The sequence below is a fragment of the Centruroides sculpturatus genome, unplaced genomic scaffold (genome assembly GCF_000671375.1).
Source record: "Centruroides sculpturatus isolate CEXI.00-Female unplaced genomic scaffold, Cexi_2.0 scaffold1307, whole genome shotgun sequence".
Taxonomy (NCBI): Eukaryota; Metazoa; Arthropoda; class Arachnida; order Scorpiones; family Buthidae; genus Centruroides; species Centruroides sculpturatus.
The window spans coordinates 113,840-133,069 of record NW_019385685.1 but is presented as its reverse complement, the minus strand read 5'-3'; the positions used below and the strand labels follow the sequence as shown (position 1 = coordinate 133,069).

At 30.1% G+C, this 19,230-nt stretch overlaps 1 protein-coding gene across 2 annotated transcripts in view; it reads right to left on the bottom strand.

The window, feature by feature from the left end:
* Positions 1–19,230, bottom strand: part of LOC111641187 (uncharacterized protein C19orf47-like) — a 42,030-nt gene that overhangs the window by 2,085 nt on the left and 20,715 nt on the right. For both annotated transcript variants that reach the window (XM_023387315.1, XM_023387316.1), the window contains 4 exons: positions 13,942–14,106; positions 13,428–13,498; positions 9,594–9,789; positions 7,863–8,081 (listed from right to left, as the gene is read on the bottom strand). In XM_023387315.1, coding sequence (XP_023243083.1) covers positions 7,863–8,081; positions 9,594–9,789; positions 13,428–13,498; positions 13,942–14,106 — 651 coding nt within the window. The remainder of the gene's footprint in view (positions 1–7,862; positions 8,082–9,593; positions 9,790–13,427; positions 13,499–13,941; positions 14,107–19,230) is intronic.

The window sequence follows — 19,230 nt, the reverse complement described above, 5'->3', positions numbered from 1 at the left end:
AAACTTTTGTTTAGTGAGAAGTGAGATAAAAAATCTTTACTCAAGTCAAATATAGTATATATATTATGGTCAATGATGTGAAACATAAAATGACATTAATGTACCCTAGTATTACAAAAAAAGATGTAAAAGTATCTTTAAATTAAATACACCAATATGGATAATTGATTTATATTTATTAGTAATAGAAAAGAATTATTTTCAGCATCAAAATTATTATATACAAATCAAATGAATACCAATGGGAACTTACATCTCAGGAGAAATTTTAATGATTTCAATAGATTAAAAAGTAAGAAAAATAGAAGAGATTAAATTTTATAACAGGTATGTAAATGATTGCATAATTTTGTTTGATAAAACCATAACAAATGAAAAGAATATATGTGAAGAAGCTAACAAAATAAATAACAACATACAATTTGAAATTGAAAAAAAAAGCAAAAAATAGTAAAAATTATTAAGACATAACAATAACCAGACATAAAGATAGTTATATTATTCAAAATGTATANGATCGGATAATCGATGCTCTACTGTAGTTAATTGAGGACTTCTTCCCCTAAGCTTTCCGTATCTGGTCTCAATTCATCTAACACTCTTCTTGAGATTAAGGAAGGACAGACTGACATACACACAGACAACAGTGAGAATTTATAAGTCTATAATTTTTCAAATTATAGCCCAATAATTTAACATATTTTGGAGAAACAAATAGAAAATTGGAAATAAGAATTAAATAACATATAAGATCAGTTAAGAAAAATTACTCAAATACAGTAGCATGTCATTGCAATAAGAAAAAATGTGAATTAATAAAAAACCCAGTTAAAATATTAAAGAAAAAAGAAACATGTTTAAAAGCTAACTTTGTAAACACACACATATATAATAAGGTAAAAATAAAATCAATGATAATAATGGAAAAGAAATACATTCAATATGTAATTATTGGTTTAATTAGTTTTACCAGAGGGTAGTATCATATATTATTACAAACATGGCATCAATTTTAAACAGTTTTTTTGTGATTTACAACAATATCTTGTGGAAAAACACTAACAGAGTTGGAAATACATAAAATTTACCAACTAAAAGGAGCAGGACAATCTCTAAGACAAATTTTGGCAGCTATAAATCGATATATATGCGCTGTGAGAAATGTGTTAATTCAAGGTGAAAATTATGGCAGAAATAAATGATGTGGAAGACCTAAACTCCTTACACCTAGAAATGAAAGAAAGGTTTTTTAGCATCAACATTGCCAATTGCAGTTTCACCAATAACTGTATGGAGATGTATGCATAATCATAAGAATGCCAAATTTACAAAAATGGCTGCAAACTGAAATTAACACAATTGCACAAAACAGCTAGATTAAAGTGGGCCAAAGACAAGATGACATGGAAAGAGGAGTGAAAACAAATACTCTTTCAGATGAAAAAAAAAAATGGAATTTGGATGGACCTGACAGTTATAGTCATGATTTCAGGAAGAACAAAGAAGTCAGAATGGACAGACAGCAAGATGGGGGTTCTGTGATGGTGTGATGGATGGGGGAGGGGTAAAACAGATATTGTATTTATAGAAGGTAGAATGAATTCAGAAAAGTACCAAGAACTGTTGTACCAAAATTTAATAATTTTTGGATCACTTATTGGGCAAGAAAACTGGCAATTCCAACAGGATAATGCTGCCATTCTGCATAAAAGTCAACTGAAAATTGATTTGCTGAAAAAAAATTAATGTAATTGATTGGCCATCATGGAGCCCTGATATGAACCTGATAGAGAATGTTTGTGCATTATGAGTCGTCTTGTTGGCCAAAACAGACAATACAACACTAAATGAATTGAAATTAGCTATCATGAATTGTTGCGAAAATATTAAACAAGAAAAACTTCAAAAACTAGTAAAATGTATGCCTGATAGAATACTTGAATTAATTAAATCAAATGGTAAACCTGAAAAATATTGAAACATCACATATCATTTTTTATGCACCCGTGTTTATACTTTTGAAACAATCAAAAATTGAAAATCTGTGATAATTTTTTTTTGTAATTGTCAGATAGCTTTAAAAATTTCAGAAAATGTTTAAATTGATGTTGTAAACAACATAATAATATAATAAATACATTAATATTGTTAATGTTTTTGTTATTGAAAAAAGTTGGATGTGTTTATAATTTTGAAACAGACTATAGTTATTTAAATGAGCAAAAATTATTGTGATATCTTCATAATGCCAGGCTGCAATTTTTCATCATATTTTAAATTTAAAATGTATGATCTGGATCTCAAATTATTAGTGTCTTGCCCTGTACATCATATTTTTCCTGACAACAACAGTCATGATGGTCATCTACAAAACTCCTTTCCGGAGAAAATGTTTGCATTGAAATCATGTGACTTCCGATCTATACCTTATGTTTGTATATACAGTAGAGCATCGATTATCCGACTCAATTGGGGACTCGGGTTGGTCGGATAACTGAAAATAATGAAAAAAATACATTATTAGTATAGTATATTAGTGTATCGCTATTAATTAGTTAAATGTAATTAGTATATATCGTTAAACTATTTCGTGTTGAATTTTCATCGATGTTAAGCCTAACAAAAATTTTTTAAAAAATAATATCGTCGCTATTGTATCGTTAAAAATTATTTTATTGCTCACAAAACAAACAACCACTAATAATTAGAAAATTAAATCTTGTTTAAATACTGTCCTCCCTTTTATGGTCGAGCCAGTGTTGCCAGCTAAACCACGCAACAATTTAACAAAAATTATATTAAAGTAGCCAAGACATAGCCAAATATTGTAGCGCCACATCACTAGCGGACATTTGAAATTTGCCAACTAGGACGGTCGGTTAACCGATGTGACAGTTAATCGAAGATCGGATAATCGATGCTCTACTGTAGTTAATTGAGGACTTCTTCCCCTAAGCTTTCCGTATCTGGTCTCAATTCATCTAACACTCTTCTTGAGATTAAGGAAGGACAGACTGACATACACACAGACAACAGTGAGAATTTATAAGTCTATAATTTTTCAAATTATAGCCCAATAATTTAACATATTTTGGAGAAACAAATAGAAAATTGGAAATAAGAATTAAATAACATATAAGATCAGTTAAGAAAAATTACTCAAATACAGTAGCATGTCATTGCAATAAGAAAAAATGTGAATTAATAAAAAACCCAGTTAAAATATTAAAGAAAAAAGAAACATGTTTAAAAGCTAACTTTGTAAACACACACATATATAATAAGGTAAAAATAAAATCAATGATAATAATGGAAAAGAAATACATTCAATATGGAACAATTATATTTATAGAGGGCATCTTAATAATATTGTTATTTAAATATGACAACAGCAGAAGAATAAGAGAGGAAAAAGAAAGTACAGTCAACTATGTTACAAGAGTGAAAGAAATAAACAAAGGAAAGAGAAATGAGAAAAAAAAAGTAAATAAGTGAGTAAAAAATGATAAAAAAAAGAAAAATTTATAATGAATCAATGAATTAATTAATTAAAGGAAAAAGTTTTTTGACCAGACTAAAAGTAAAAATTACAGAACAATAACATTTTATTTGATATTTTATCCTTCAGGAATTGGAAAAACTGAAGATTTATGCATAAGTCAGGAATAAGTCATCTGAAATATTTTATGTAAGTAATTATGGTTTAAATTTTATAAATTTAAATTTTTATTGTTTAATTTTAAAAATTTGGTTTGTATTTTAGAAATATAACTGATAAAACACCTGCTGATAAAGAACAAAAAGACTCAAAACACAAGAAAATATATTATACTTTATTTGCACTTGTATACATACAGGTGCAAATAAAGAAAGCTTATTCTTTTGAACCAATAGACTAAATCAATCTCTCTAATTTCATTTGCAATTAAATCAGTATAGTAAGTCCTACCAATAGATTACAGTCACAATAGACTAACATTAATAAAATGACACAAATATCGTTCATTTATGACCAAAGTAATATGTCACTGTCTAAACACATTAAATATTCTTGAATATAATAAACTGACATTCTTGATATTCATAAACTGTTAAATATCAATATAGCAAATTGTTTTCTGTGATTTTTTTTCCTACAGTATTGTGCACCTATGTAATAAAAATTTATTTAGTTATATAATACAGGCATACACAATGCATTTACTTTTGGGACCTACTGGGTCCCAATATTTAAAACAATGAATGAACATAAGCCTAAATAGGGCATACACTAGTATAGTGCATATATTGCTTTCCTACTTCCTGGATAAGATGGTAAGCTTAAATGATGAATAAATAAATAAAGTTTACTGTATATTAATAAAATAACATAATTACAGAAAATCTAGATTCAGGGAAAGAAATTAAATGCAGGATAGCAGCAGCTAGAACATCCTTCCAAAAAATAAAAACCCTGCTCTGCAACAACAATTTAAATTTGAAGTTACGGCAATGAATGGCCAAATGTTATATTTGGTCAGTTCTCCTCTATGGTATGGAAAGCTGGACATTAAAAAGGAATACAGAAAGAAGACTGGAAGCATTTGAGATGTGGATTCACAGAAGGATGCTGAGAGTCCCATGGATGGATAGAGTGACCAACAACGAAATTCTAAGCAGAGCAAGAACAAACAGAAAATTGCTGTCAACAATCAAATGCAGAAAGATTGCATACTTGGGACATATCACTAGAGGAGAAAAATACAAAATCCCACAACTAATCCTCAATGGAAAGATTGAGGGAAAGCGTAAACGAGGCAGAAGACATTTATCACGGATGGACAATATTAAAAAATAGGCAGGCATACAAAACATTGGGGAGGTAATGAGAACGGCCAAAGATAGGAACTCTCTCTCCTTGGTGATCGCCGACGTCCGGGGGACCGGGCATGGCACATGAAGAAGAAGAAGAATAAAATAACAAAAACCAAAATAAGGTTATGGTCTTTCCAATTTAACTTGGCAGTTGTCAAAACAGACTAAACCACTTTTCACCCAATGTATGTCACAAATGCCTGGCAATTCAATTGATTTCAGATACTCACATCAATGACCATTATATATATAAAATTATTCTGAATATGTGAAATAAAAATACTTCACAAGTAGACAATGGGAAATAGTTTTATCATTAACAAAAATTATTTATGATAATTTTGATGACCAAAAACAAAAATCCTCAGAAATTAATATATGTTTATCATTATTAATTCAACTGGAAACATACCAAGAATGCCAGCAGTGTTATATTTATTTGCAGACGTAATTGGAAATCTCCGGATTGCTGTTGCAGCTTCTATAGATTTTTTTATTATTAGAGAAGTTGGTTCTGTAGAAGAATCAGCTAAAGATTTTGATAAAGTTGGTTTGGGTCCAAGTCTCTTCATTATGCTTGTTCTTTGAGTCATGGCAGAATATTTAACTAATGCATCAGGATTCCTTATAACTAAATCAAAATAAAATAATTTTCAGTCAGTCAGTTAATGACACTTTATAATTAAAAATAATAATAAGACCTTGTAAAAGTTTAAATCTTTATAAAAATATTAAAATAACAGATATAATTTTTCTTCCTTTATTAGCCACTTAGATTTGTTGCTCATAATGAAGTAAGAATCACAATAGCAAGTGTTCAACACAAAATTACTAAACAAAATATGTAAAGTAATCTGTATACTATTGAGTTTCTAAATTTATGAAACAAATGTGGTTTATATAATGAATATTTTTGCAATTAAAATAAATGTTTTAAATTAAAACTTTTGATGCCTTCTGTAATTTATTTATTTGTTTAATCAAGAAAATAAATAGAAAGTTAGACCTCTGTATGAAGAAATAGTATTTTGCATGTAAATATCAATTCTATACTTTTAATGACAGTTTCTGAACTTCTGAGTTTTTACTATGTACAACTTCTGAGACCTATCTAATAGTTTTGAAAAGAAGTTGTAATAGTAATGTACAACTTTTTTCAAAACTATTAGATAAAAGTAGGATGCAATGAATATTTTTTTTTCCAAACCAAGTAAGTTAAAAAAACTGCAGTACTAATTTGTAATACTGTATTTCTTTAAAAATTACCAAAAAGTGACTTTTTGTAAAGTTTTCACCAAATTAAATATAAAGTCATCAGATCTGATGAAATTTCACCAGACCTGGCAACACTGATACATATCCCACATCATGGCATTGAGTGTATTCCAAGGCAGTTGGTAACTTGATGATGATCTTTTCAATCTAGAAATTTTTCTATGGTATTATAAATTTATCCAAGTTATGTTCAAATCTTTTCCTAAATGCAGGGCTGGAATTAGATTTCAATCTAAAAGAAGTCCCTAAACAAGTTTGTAAACTTTTATTCCTTTATATTTGAATTTATCAGTGAAAAAAGTGAATAATTTGTAAATCAATGAGATTTTGAGACTTTCATTTATTACAGACAACTGTAGAGTATAGATAAAAGCAAGTATTGAAACAGATTGATTGAAAAATTATTAGTACTGAATCATATTGGTAGAATTCAGTATTGTATCATCTCTAATTGAATGTATCTATAATGTCTAACTTCAATTTCATTATAATTATAAATAATATATATACATTCAGAACTTTCATTTTTAACAAAAGAATCTTCCACTTAATAAAGGTATTAATAATTTCTGGTAAAACTTCTGACAAAACAGCATTATCTTCAGAATAATATACTGGAGACAATGCTGATAATGAATAATTATAAATTTTTGTAATTTATAACAATTTTTTGTAAATAATATTAGATTTATACATTATTTTCAAAAAATTATTGTAAATTACAAAAAATGCAGAAAGCATCACAAAGTGACATAAAACACTAACATTAGACTGTTGAAGGCAGCCTAACAGAACTTTTAATAAACTACACAATTATTATTATTTTAATTAAATTAAACATATATTTTAAAAATAATTTATGGCAAACCTTTTGTAATTTTTATTGTATTCGAAGGAATTGTCTTCTTTATTCCTGTAATTTTTAAAACTCCTTGGTAAGGTAAAGGTGAAATTGCCTTATTTCTTTCATCATCCTCATCATCGTCATTCATATTGGCAGGACTAGATGTAGTTACCTGAGTTTTAGAAGGACCTAATCTTTGAAATACAGAAGAATTTTGAATCTGCAAAATATAAATAATAANCCATGGACGGATCGAGTGACCAACAACGAAATTCTAAGCAGAGCAAGAACAAACAGAAAATTGCTGTCAACAATCAAATGCAGAAAGATTGCATACTTGGGACATATCACTAGAGGAGAAAAATACAAAATCCCACAACTAATCCTCAATGGAAAGATTGAGGGAAAGCGTAAACGAGGCAGAAGACATTTATCACGGATGGACAATATTAAAAAATAGGCAGGCATACAAAACATTGGGGAGGTAATGAGAACGGCCAAAGATAGGAACTCTCTCTCCTTGGTGATCGCCGACGTCCGGGGGACCGGGCATGGCACATGAAGAAGAAGAAGAATAAAATAACAAAAACCAAAATAAGGTTATGGTCTTTCCAATTTAACTTGGCAGTTGTCAAAACAGACTAAACCACTTTTCACCCAATGTATGTCACAAATGCCTGGCAATTCAATTGATTTCAGATACTCACATCAATGACCATTATATATATAAAATTATTCTGAATATGTGAAATAAAAATACTTCACAAGTAGACAATGGGAAATAGTTTTATCATTAACAAAAATTATTTATGATAATTTTGATGACCAAAAACAAAAATCCTCAGAAATTAATATATGTTTATCATTATTAATTCAACTGGAAACATACCAAGAATGCCAGCAGTGTTATATTTATTTGCAGACGTAATTGGAAATCTCCGGATTGCTGTTGCAGCTTCTATAGATTTTTTTATTATTAGAGAAGTTGGTTCTGTAGAAGAATCAGCTAAAGATTTTGATAAAGTTGGTTTGGGTCCAAGTCTCTTCATTATGCTTGTTCTTTGAGTCATGGCAGAATATTTAACTAATGCATCAGGATTCCTTATAACTAAATCAAAATAAAATAATTTTCAGTCAGTCAGTTAATGACACTTTATAATTAAAAATAATAATAAGACCTTGTAAAAGTTTAAATCTTTATAAAAATATTAAAATAACAGATATAATTTTTCTTCCTTTATTAGCCACTTAGATTTGTTGCTCATAATGAAGTAAGAATCACAATAGCAAGTGTTCAACACAAAATTACTAAACAAAATATGTAAAGTAATCTGTATACTATTGAGTTTCTAAATTTATGAAACAAATGTGGTTTATATAATGAATATTTTTGCAATTAAAATAAATGTTTTAAATTAAAACTTTTGATGCCTTCTGTAATTTATTTATTTGTTTAATCAAGAAAATAAATAGAAAGTTAGACCTCTGTATGAAGAAATAGTATTTTGCATGTAAATATCAATTCTATACTTTTAATGACAGTTTCTGAACTTCTGAGTTTTTACTATGTACAACTTCTGAGACCTATCTAATAGTTTTGAAAAGAAGTTGTAATAGTAATGTACAACTTTTTTCAAAACTATTAGATAAAAGTAGGATGCAATGAATATTTTTTTTTCCAAACCAAGTAAGTTAAAAAAACTGCAGTACTAATTTGTAATACTGTATTTCTTTAAAAATTACCAAAAAGTGACTTTTTGTAAAGTTTTCACCAAATTAAATATAAAGTCATCAGATCTGATGAAATTTCACCAGACCTGGCAACACTGATACATATCCCACATCATGGCATTGAGTGTATTCCAAGGCAGTTGGTAACTTGATGATGATCTTTTCAATCTAGAAATTTTTCTATGGTATTATAAATTTATCCAAGTTATGTTCAAATCTTTTCCTAAATGCAGGGCTGGAATTAGATTTCAATCTAAAAGAAGTCCCTAAACAAGTTTGTAAACTTTTATTCCTTTATATTTGAATTTATCAGTGAAAAAAGTGAATAATTTGTAAATCAATGAGATTTTGAGACTTTCATTTATTACAGACAACTGTAGAGTATAGATAAAAGCAAGTATTGAAACAGATTGATTGAAAAATTATTAGTACTGAATCATATTGGTAGAATTCAGTATTGTATCATCTCTAATTGAATGTATCTATAATGTCTAACTTCAATTTCATTATAATTATAAATAATATATATACATTCAGAACTTTCATTTTTAACAAAAGAATCTTCCACTTAATAAAGGTATTAATAATTTCTGGTAAAACTTCTGACAAAACAGCATTATCTTCAGAATAATATACTGGAGACAATGCTGATAATGAATAATTATAAATTTTTGTAATTTATAACAATTTTTTGTAAATAATATTAGATTTATACATTATTTTCAAAAAATTATTGTAAATTACAAAAAATGCAGAAAGCATCACAAAGTGACATAAAACACTAACATTAGACTGTTGAAGGCAGCCTAACAGAACTTTTAATAAACTACACAATTATTATTATTTTAATTAAATTAAACATATATTTTAAAAATAATTTATGGCAAACCTTTTGTAATTTTTATTGTATTCGAAGGAATTGTCTTCTTTATTCCTGTAATTTTTAAAACTCCTTGGTAAGGTAAAGGTGAAATTGCCTTATTTCTTTCATCATCCTCATCATCGTCATTCATATTGGCAGGACTAGATGTAGTTACCTGAGTTTTAGAAGGACCTAATCTTTGAAATACAGAAGAATTTTGAATCTGCAAAATATAAATAATAATAAAAACTATAATACTTGCATGAAGCAATTATTTACAGACCATAAAAACACTCAAGATTTCGGTACCCCATATAGTGTGTATGTAGATCAAAATATAAATAATAATAATAATGATGATGATAATAATAATAAGTGCAGAGCCCAAACTGTTAGGATTTGAAAGTTGAAATTTGGTACACAGGGTACACCATGAGAATGCACACTAAGAAGGGATTTTTCGAAATTTCCCCATGGGGAAAGGGAGAGAGTTAAGGATTATCCTGAAGAACTTGGCTTCTACTATACTATTTTAGATGCAGTTTTTTGCGGGAAATTGAACATATTTTTAGATCCGTCTAAAAATTCTCTAATTAGCTTTGGAAGAAGAGGGTCTTGCACCTGGTGAAAATGGGTAAGATAAGCTATATAACTATAAAGGTTGTCTTATGTAAGGGCTTATCACATGAATGACCAATCTAACACATTTTAAAAATTCTTTATTCCTCTACTCTATACAATCCCCTTCCTCCCCATTGACGAGATAACTCGTCAAGTTTACATAGCGTTACAAAAAACTCAGTCCTTTCAGCCCCGAAAAAAAAATTTTTCTTCAATTTTTGGGTGTCTTTTAGGTCTCCAAATTTTTTCAAAAAAGAACTTTTAAAATGTGTTAGATTGGGCACTTGGTATGATGAACTAACATAATAAGATAACATTTGTAAACATAAATCAAATACTATAATATAATATAGTAGAAAGGTTAGAAGTACAAAATAATCTAATAATCTTAATCTTTGCTGTTATTATTTTTTGCTTGAGCAACACTGGAATCATCTGCTATAAAATAATAAAATAAGAATAACAATAAAATAATAATGTAGAAGTGCTCATTAAAGGAAGTCAAGTTAAAGCTCATATAGAGACTTCAATGCAATAGATAGTGAGTCTGCATCCCTGTAATTAAAGCAGGTGGAATTTCTATTGGCTTTATATGTTTCTAAGGGTCTCTAGACCTTAGAAATATATAAAGCCAATAGAACTTCCACCTGCTTTAATTAATTCTAAATGCCTAAGTGTGTTGAAGTCCTTAGCTGTTTGGATGATTGTAGCATCTTCCCATTTGACCTGTACTTCTTGTTGGATAGCATATGCTGTGTTGCAAAGTTTCTTATCAATGGTATACTTATGTTCTTTAAGCCTTTGTTTTAGGTTTTATTTTGTTGCCACAATGTATACTAATGTCCTGTTAAATCATGGGTTCTCTATTGCAATTGAATAATTTTCAGAGGAATCTTGCATTTGGAACCTGTGAACATACACATCAAAATGAAAAAGGGATGCTATACCACAGTTTAAGAAGCCACGCCCAGTTCTGTTTGCCATGTTACAAGCAGTAGAAGCCCTAGACAAGTTAGAAAAACAAGGAGTCATTACAAAAATTCAACACTCTGAATGTGCTATCCAGTGTTTCTCAAAGGGTGTGCCACAGCACATTAAATGTGTCACAAAATCTTAAAAAAAATAACATCACTTTTATTTCAACATCATTGTCCAAGTATATGTGCAATATTATTAATAATAAAGTACATAAAGGATCTTTTTATGACAAATTGAAATTGACATATCCAAATACAGGGTGTCTGCATTCAGGTGCTAACACTATTTGAATAAAGACCAATTATCTGTTGCCTGCAGACTATGTAAATCAGACTAACACAATACTGTATAAGTGTGAGGCACCCCTGAATTATCTAAGAAATTCAAAATATGAAATTATGAAATCCCGTCTTTAATCTCTCCAGTTCTTACAGAGATATATGTGTAGGCATGTGGCATATTACATATGCTTATGTATATCATGTTAATATTGTCATATTAAACCGGGTTTGTGTTGTAAATAATTTAGGGTTAGGCAATTTATTAACGTAATTTGAATGTATATAAAAATTAAAAATTCTATAAAACCATTTTTTTTATTAGGAAAGACTGAAAATGGATAAACAAAAATTTTTTAAGAAAAACAAAACTATTGATGTCAACAACAATAGTTCTGCAGCAGATACAAATATATCCATTGAAAACAGTGATAATATGGACAATATCAGTGCTGATGAATCTCAGCCAAAAAAATTGAAAATTAGTACAAGAAAATATAATGAAGATTACTTAAATTTTGGTTTTACATGGATAGGGGACATAAATTTCCCCTTACCTTTATGTGTTGTATGTGAATATAAAAAAGCAAACAGTGCAATGGTCCTAGCAAGCTAAAATACCATATGGAAAAAGTTCATCAAAATCTGATGTCTAAAGACAAAAGATATTTTGAACAATTAATAATAGTACCAAACAAATACAAAAATTTGAAAACACAATAAAAGTGTCTGACAAAGCACAGATTACTTCCAATGAAGTAGGGAAACTTATTGCACACAGAGGAAAANTTTTTACAAAATTTCTTCAGTCACCTTCAAAGTACTCTCCATTAGATGCGATGCACTTGTGAAGTCTTTTTCCCCACTGTTTGAAGCATCTCTGGAACTCTTCAAACTTGATATTGTCCAGTGCCCTTAGTGAAGCTATTTTTACTGCCTCCACATCATCAAAATGCTTCCCTTTTAGATTTTTCTTCATTCTCGGAAACAGAAAAAAGTCGCACGGGGCTAGGTCTGGTGAATACGGAGGGTGGGGAATGACAGGCCATCCCCAAGAAGCCAAACAGTGGGTCACTCATAAGGCAGTGTGTGCGTGGGTGTTGTCCTGATGAAGAAACCAGTCACCTGATCGCCAAGTTGATTGGTGACCTATGCACATCCTCTCATAAACATCTTAACATTTTTTTGACGGATTTTTTCAACGTTTTCATCATTACGAGATGTTGAAGGATGCCCAGAACTTCGCAGGTGGATCAAAATAACAGTAAGAGAAACATAACACTATGCTCAAATGTAAACCTACAAACTGACGCCATTTTCACAACTGTTTTGTGAAAGTCTCTACTAACCCCATATAATGGGAGAACTCTCTACTATGTCTAAATGGCAGCACGTTCTCAGTTCGGTTTTTTTGGCCCCCCTCGTATAAGGCTCCACCTGCAAAAAAAAAAAAACTACTGATTTTTGCAACTATAAATCTTACTATCTCCCCTCTTCATTTCTTTCATCTTATGTCACCTCCCCTTTGCACACATGTTCAACAATCTCACGTTTGTTTCAGCATTTGGTGAGTAGTTTGCCTGATGATGCCGATTCAACATGAGTGAAAACGTTTGCAGNTTATTTTATAATAGATTATAAAAACCAAATTTATTATAAAAAATTAAATGAAAAAAAAAATTTAATAATTAACAATATCTGAACATCTGAAATTTTAATTATTGGAAATCATATTTAATTTGTAAACAAAGACCAAAGAAAACTCAAGACAGTGCTGTGTTCAGTTGATGACAAACTACAAAGTGAGTGTGTGTGTGTGTGTGTAAAGCTAAGTCGTTTTGTATCATTTAATGAGATAGAAAGTAAAGTTGTATACAGTTAATAGATCTAAATTTGTGTAAAATAAACAAGAATATCAACATTAACTATAAAAATTCACATTTGATTTTGATTGCTTAACCATTTAAAAAAACTAATGTAATACCTTTGTTGTTGAAACATCAGTAGAGCTGCTTACAGCACTATCACCAAGTCGATCAAACACTGATCTTTTGGCTATAAATAATAATAATAATTTTTAGTACTTGACTGCTTGCAGTTCTTTCAATTAGTTGTATGTCCTTTGGAACTAGCATAAAGTTGCTATTGAGAACAAATCATACAGAAACACTCCATTTGATGGAAAAAGTGGATTTATTTACATAATAAAGTAAGGATTGAAGAGGAACATAGAGTCTGAAATGCATATTCATTGTAAATCATAGAAAATAAATGTATTTTTTCCATCAAAAAAAGTGTTTCTGTATGATTTGTTCTCAATAGCAACTTTATGCTAGTTCCAAAGAACATACAATTAATTTTTAAATAAAAATGTCTTAAGCTCATTAACAAAAGTACAGGATCAAAATGTTAAAATTTACATTTATTTTATTAAATCTGATTCCAAATTTCAATGTTTTGAATCATCATATATACAAAATTGCATTTTTAGTACATACCACTTTCTAATCTTTGTTGATTCAATATTTTCCTAGTTCTTTCTGTTGTTCCAGCAGGCATTTTAACTTTATATGTTCCTTCATGTTCAGGAAGTACTCTTCTAACTTTCTTTACTGCAGGTGGTGCTGGTGTTTTTCTCTTCAGACTTATTACAGTATTTTTACCTAAAAAGTATAGATGTGTATTTATTTATTAAATGTTTGTTTTCTTATAAAGCAGGTTNAACAATATATGAAGTGTATAGTTTCAAAAATGGCTAATTCCATTTTTTAAAAAAATTAGCCAGCCATCCGATCTTACAATTTTTTCTTCTCTTTTCAATGAAGATTGTTATAAATTTCTAAACTAGTCACAAAACAGAAAGTGTGAATAAGAAAGGAGATGAAAATTGGAGGTTAGTTTCAAAATCAGCCACATTCATAGCTCTTACATTCCAGATCCAGAAAGAGTGAAGTTGACTGTTTAGAAACTATATGCTTCATACACTATTATTGTTAGTAATAGGTTCCTTTCTAAAGCTAATTCATAAGTCTTTTTAGTTACAGATATATATATATATATATATATGAAATATAACATTTAGCAAGAACATACAAAATTTTACAAAAGAAATAGCTAAATTACAAATATAGTAATTCTTAACTTTTCCAAGGCAACCCTTTCTCAAACATCTTGAGCAGGTAAAAATATATGTGGGGGGACCAAAAAAAAATCGGATTTTTTATATAAAAACTTTATTAACTTCTTTACAAAATTTCTTCAGTCACCTTCAAAGTACTCTCCATTAGATGCGATGCACTTGTGAAGTCTTTTTCCCCACTGTTTGAAGCATCTCTGGAACTCTTCAAACTTGATATTGTCCAGTGCCCTTAGTGAAGCTATTTTTACTGCCTCCACATCATCAAAATGCTTCCCTTTTAGATTTTTCTTCATTCTCGGAAACAGAAAAAAGTCGCACGGGGCTAGGTCTGGTGAATACGGAGGGTGGGGAATGACAGGCCATCCCCAAGAAGCCAAACAGTGGGTCACTCATAAGGCAGTGTGTGCGTGGGTGTTGTCCTGATGAAGAAACCAGTCACCTGATCGCCAAGTTGATTGGTGACCTATGCACATCCTCTCATAAACATCTTAACATTTTTTTGACGGATTTTTTCAACGTTTTCATCATTACGAGATGTTGAAGGATGCCCAGAACTTCGCAGGTGGATCAAAATAACAGTAAGAGAAACATAACACTATGCTCAAATGTAAACCTACAAACTGACGCCATTTTCACAACTGTTTTGTGAAAGTCTCTACTAACCCCATATAATGGGAGAACTCTCTACTATGTCTAAATGGCAGCACGTTCTCAGTTCGGTTTTTTTGGCCCCCCTCGTATAAGGCTCCACCTGCAAAAAAAAAAAAACTACTGATTTTTGCAACTATAAATCTTACTATCTCCCCTCTTCATTTCTTTCATCTTATGTCACCTCCCCTTTGCACACATGTTCAACAATCTCACGTTTGTTTCAGCATTTGGTGAGTAGTTTGCCTGATGATGCCGATTCAACATGAGTGAAAACGTTTGCAGTTGTTATAAAAATTTACTGGTTTTTAGGTTTGGTGTTTTTAATTCTAATTTAACCAGTTTTAAGTGGCAGTTTTATTCTATTTTACATTGAATATATATGTAAAACACCTGAAAAATTAATATTTGAATATGAATAAAATTTAAGAATAAGATCATAAAGATCTTGTGCTTATACAAGTTTTCTGATATCTGCCACTAATGTAAAAATTAATCATGGATTCTAAATCAATTAGATAATTATATTTTTTCCTATTCCTTACCACTTTTATAATTCTTAAATAAAAAAATTAAGTGCCACCAAAAAATATGTATCAAATTTTGCTAAATGAACTGTTGATTGGTGACATTTGCAATGTAAAATTATAAAATCACTAATTAATCAATTGGCAAAAATTTGATCAATTGTCATTTCAAATTTTATGTTAATTTATATTTTAATTTCATAACAAAACTAAATAAATGCTGTTAAGCAAAATACTGTTAAGTAAAATCAATACAGATTATTAATTTTCACATGCCCACTAATGGCCAAGTGGATAAAATCACTAAACACTAGTATCGATCGCAGGTTCATGCCTGGCCAACAAGCCAACCATGTGGAGTTTACTGGGTTTTCTTCACATTAGTAACCCTTAAATAGGGCCAATTTCTCATAAAAGATTTCCTGGAAGACATTCCCTCTTGGAAGAGCACCCATGTGTTGGTTGCCATAAACAAATAAACCCAAACTATTAATTTTCACTTATAAGAATGAAAGACTAATCAAACCATCTAGTAACAGATTTGCTCCAAAATTTCCTTCAGGATAGCTGGTGCTAGATCAAAATAACACTTATCCAGTAAAGTAAATGATTAGAGGCCACAGGGCCAAAATGGCAACCTACTCTCAAATTTTCAATGGGAAAGAAGTTCAGTTTTACTTATAACTTTTCCTAATTATATTCATTTTATATTATGATTTGCCAGTACTTATCTTTATGCATTCATATAAAAAGTATTACAAGTTAATTTAAAATATATATCATGGTAATTGTTGAACTAATGGCATTTTCCACTATTTGCAATTTTTTATAAACTTTTACAGTTAGTGCTTCAAAAATGCATCCAAAACATAATAGTAAATCTAGTGGTGGAAATAGATGCAAAAAGTGTTGTTTTAAACTAAACTTATCATCATAAAACTAAGTGTGTTAGGTGAAAAAAAACCACATTTGAAATACTTGCTACTAAGCAGTAGCAAACAGGTAAAAAAATGTAATGTATTCTATTAAGTACATATGCTCCTCAACTGCAATGTAGTACTGTCTTTTGATGCTGCCAAATTTACAATATGTCCTTGATAAATCACACTTTTTAAGTGTCCTCCTTGCAACCAAAAATTACACAGATTAAGATTTGATGAATGAGATGACCAGATAGTAGGAAATGCAATTCGTTCGAGACTGCATAGTATTAATACCAAAAGACTTACTATGACACCTTATCTTGCAGCCAAAGTTTATTACTTCAAACGTTTTCAGTCATGTTAAATGACCTTTCTCAAGACAAAGAAATAAGAGAAAGCAAAATAAAAAGATAAAACTGTATAAATCGAACGCTTAGTACAAACGAACAAACTTTTTGAATGTTACCACCTCCAATCATCACACATAAATACATAGCTTAAGATATAAGGATGCATAGTATCTGCTTCCCTCGATTATTAAGGTTTATATTAAGCTAGAGGACCATGCTGCCGATATTTTTGTCGATTCTTGAACGTTGATTGCAAGGCCTTCATGGTTTGCTTTACAAATCTGCCAGGCTTCCGCGTAATGCCGGTGTTTATGGTCTCGAACTACTTGCAGTAGTCTTGCTTGGTCCCATTCAGCTTTGACCCGCAATATGTCAAACGTTTTTACTCTATTCTTCAGACAAACATATTTTTCTGAAGAATTAACAATATTAAGGTTGCAATTGTTAACACTAGTTTCTCTACCTTTACTTTTTTTTATCTTTATTTTTATTATTTTAAAGGCCAATTGACATTTAAAACCATCTAAACACTTTTATATCAAATTGTAGAGTTAAAAACAACTTTCCAGTTTCAATACCAAACAATATATGAAGTGTATAGTTTCAAAAATGGCTAATTCCATTTTTTAAAAAAATTAGCCAGCCATCCGATCTTACAATTTTTTCTTCTCTTTTCAATGAAGATTGTTATAAATTTCTAAACTAGTCACAAAACAGAAAGTGTGAATAAGAAAGGAGATGAAAATTGGAGGTTAGTTTCAAAATCAGCCACATTCATAGCTCTTACATTCCAGATCCAGAAAGAGTGAAGTTGACTGTTTAGAAACTATATGCTTCATACACTATTATTGTTAGTAATAGGTTCCTTTCTAAAGCTAATTCATAAGTCTTTTTAGTTACAGATATATATATATATATATATATGAAATATAACATTTAGCAAGAACATACAAAATTTTACAAAAGAAATAGCTAAATTACAAATATAGTAATTCTTAACTTTTCCAAGGCAACCCTTTCTCAAACATCTTGAGCAGGTAAAAATATATGTGGGGGGACCAAAAAAAAATCGGATTTTTTATATAAAAACTTTATTAACTTCTTTACAAAATTTCTTCAGTCACCTTCAAAGTACTCTCCATTAGATGCGATGCACTTGTGAAGTCTTTTTCCCCACTGTTTGAAGCATCTCTGGAACTCTTCAAACTTGATATTGTCCAGTGCCCTTAGTGAAGCTATTTTTACTGCCTCCACATCATCAAAATGCTTCCCTTTTAGATTTTTCTTCATTCTCGGAAACAGAAAAAAGTCGCACGGGGCTAGGTCTGGTGAATACGGAGGGTGGGGAATGACAGGCCATCCCCAAGAAGCCAAACAGTGGGTCACTCATAAGGCAGTGTGTGCGTGGGTGTTGTCCTGATGAAGAAACCAGTCACCTGATCGCCAAGTTGATTGGTGACCTATGCACATCCTCTCATAAACATCTTAACATTTTTTTGACGGATTTTTTCAACGTTTTCATCATTACGAGATGTTGAAGGATGCCCAGAACTTCGCAGGTGGATCAAAATAACAGTAAGAGAAACATAACACTATGCTCAAATGTAAACCTACAAACTGACGCCATTTTCACAACTGTTTTGTGAAAGTCTCTACTAACCCCATATAATGGGAGAACTCTCTACTATGTCTAAATGGCAGCACGTTCTCAGTTCGGTTTTTTTGGCCCCCCTCGTATAAGGCTCCACCTGCAAAAAAAAAAAAACTACTGATTTTTGCAACTATAAATCTTACTATCTCCCCTCTTCATTTCTTTCATCTTATGTCACCTCCCCTTTGCACACATGTTCAACAATCTCACGTTTGTTTCAGCATTTGGTGAGTAGTTTGCCTGATGATGCCGATTCAACATGAGTGAAAACGTTTGCAGTTGTTATAAAAATTTACTGGTTTTTAGGTTTGGTGTTTTTAATTCTAATTTAACCAGTTTTAAGTGGCAGTTTTATTCTATTTTACATTGAATATATATGTAAAACACCTGAAAAATTAATATTTGAATATGAATAAAATTTAAGAATAAGATCATAAAGATCTTGTGCTTATACAAGTTTTCTGATATCTGCCACTAATGTAAAAATTAATCATGGATTCTAAATCAATTAGATAATTATATTTTTTCCTATTCCTTACCACTTTTATA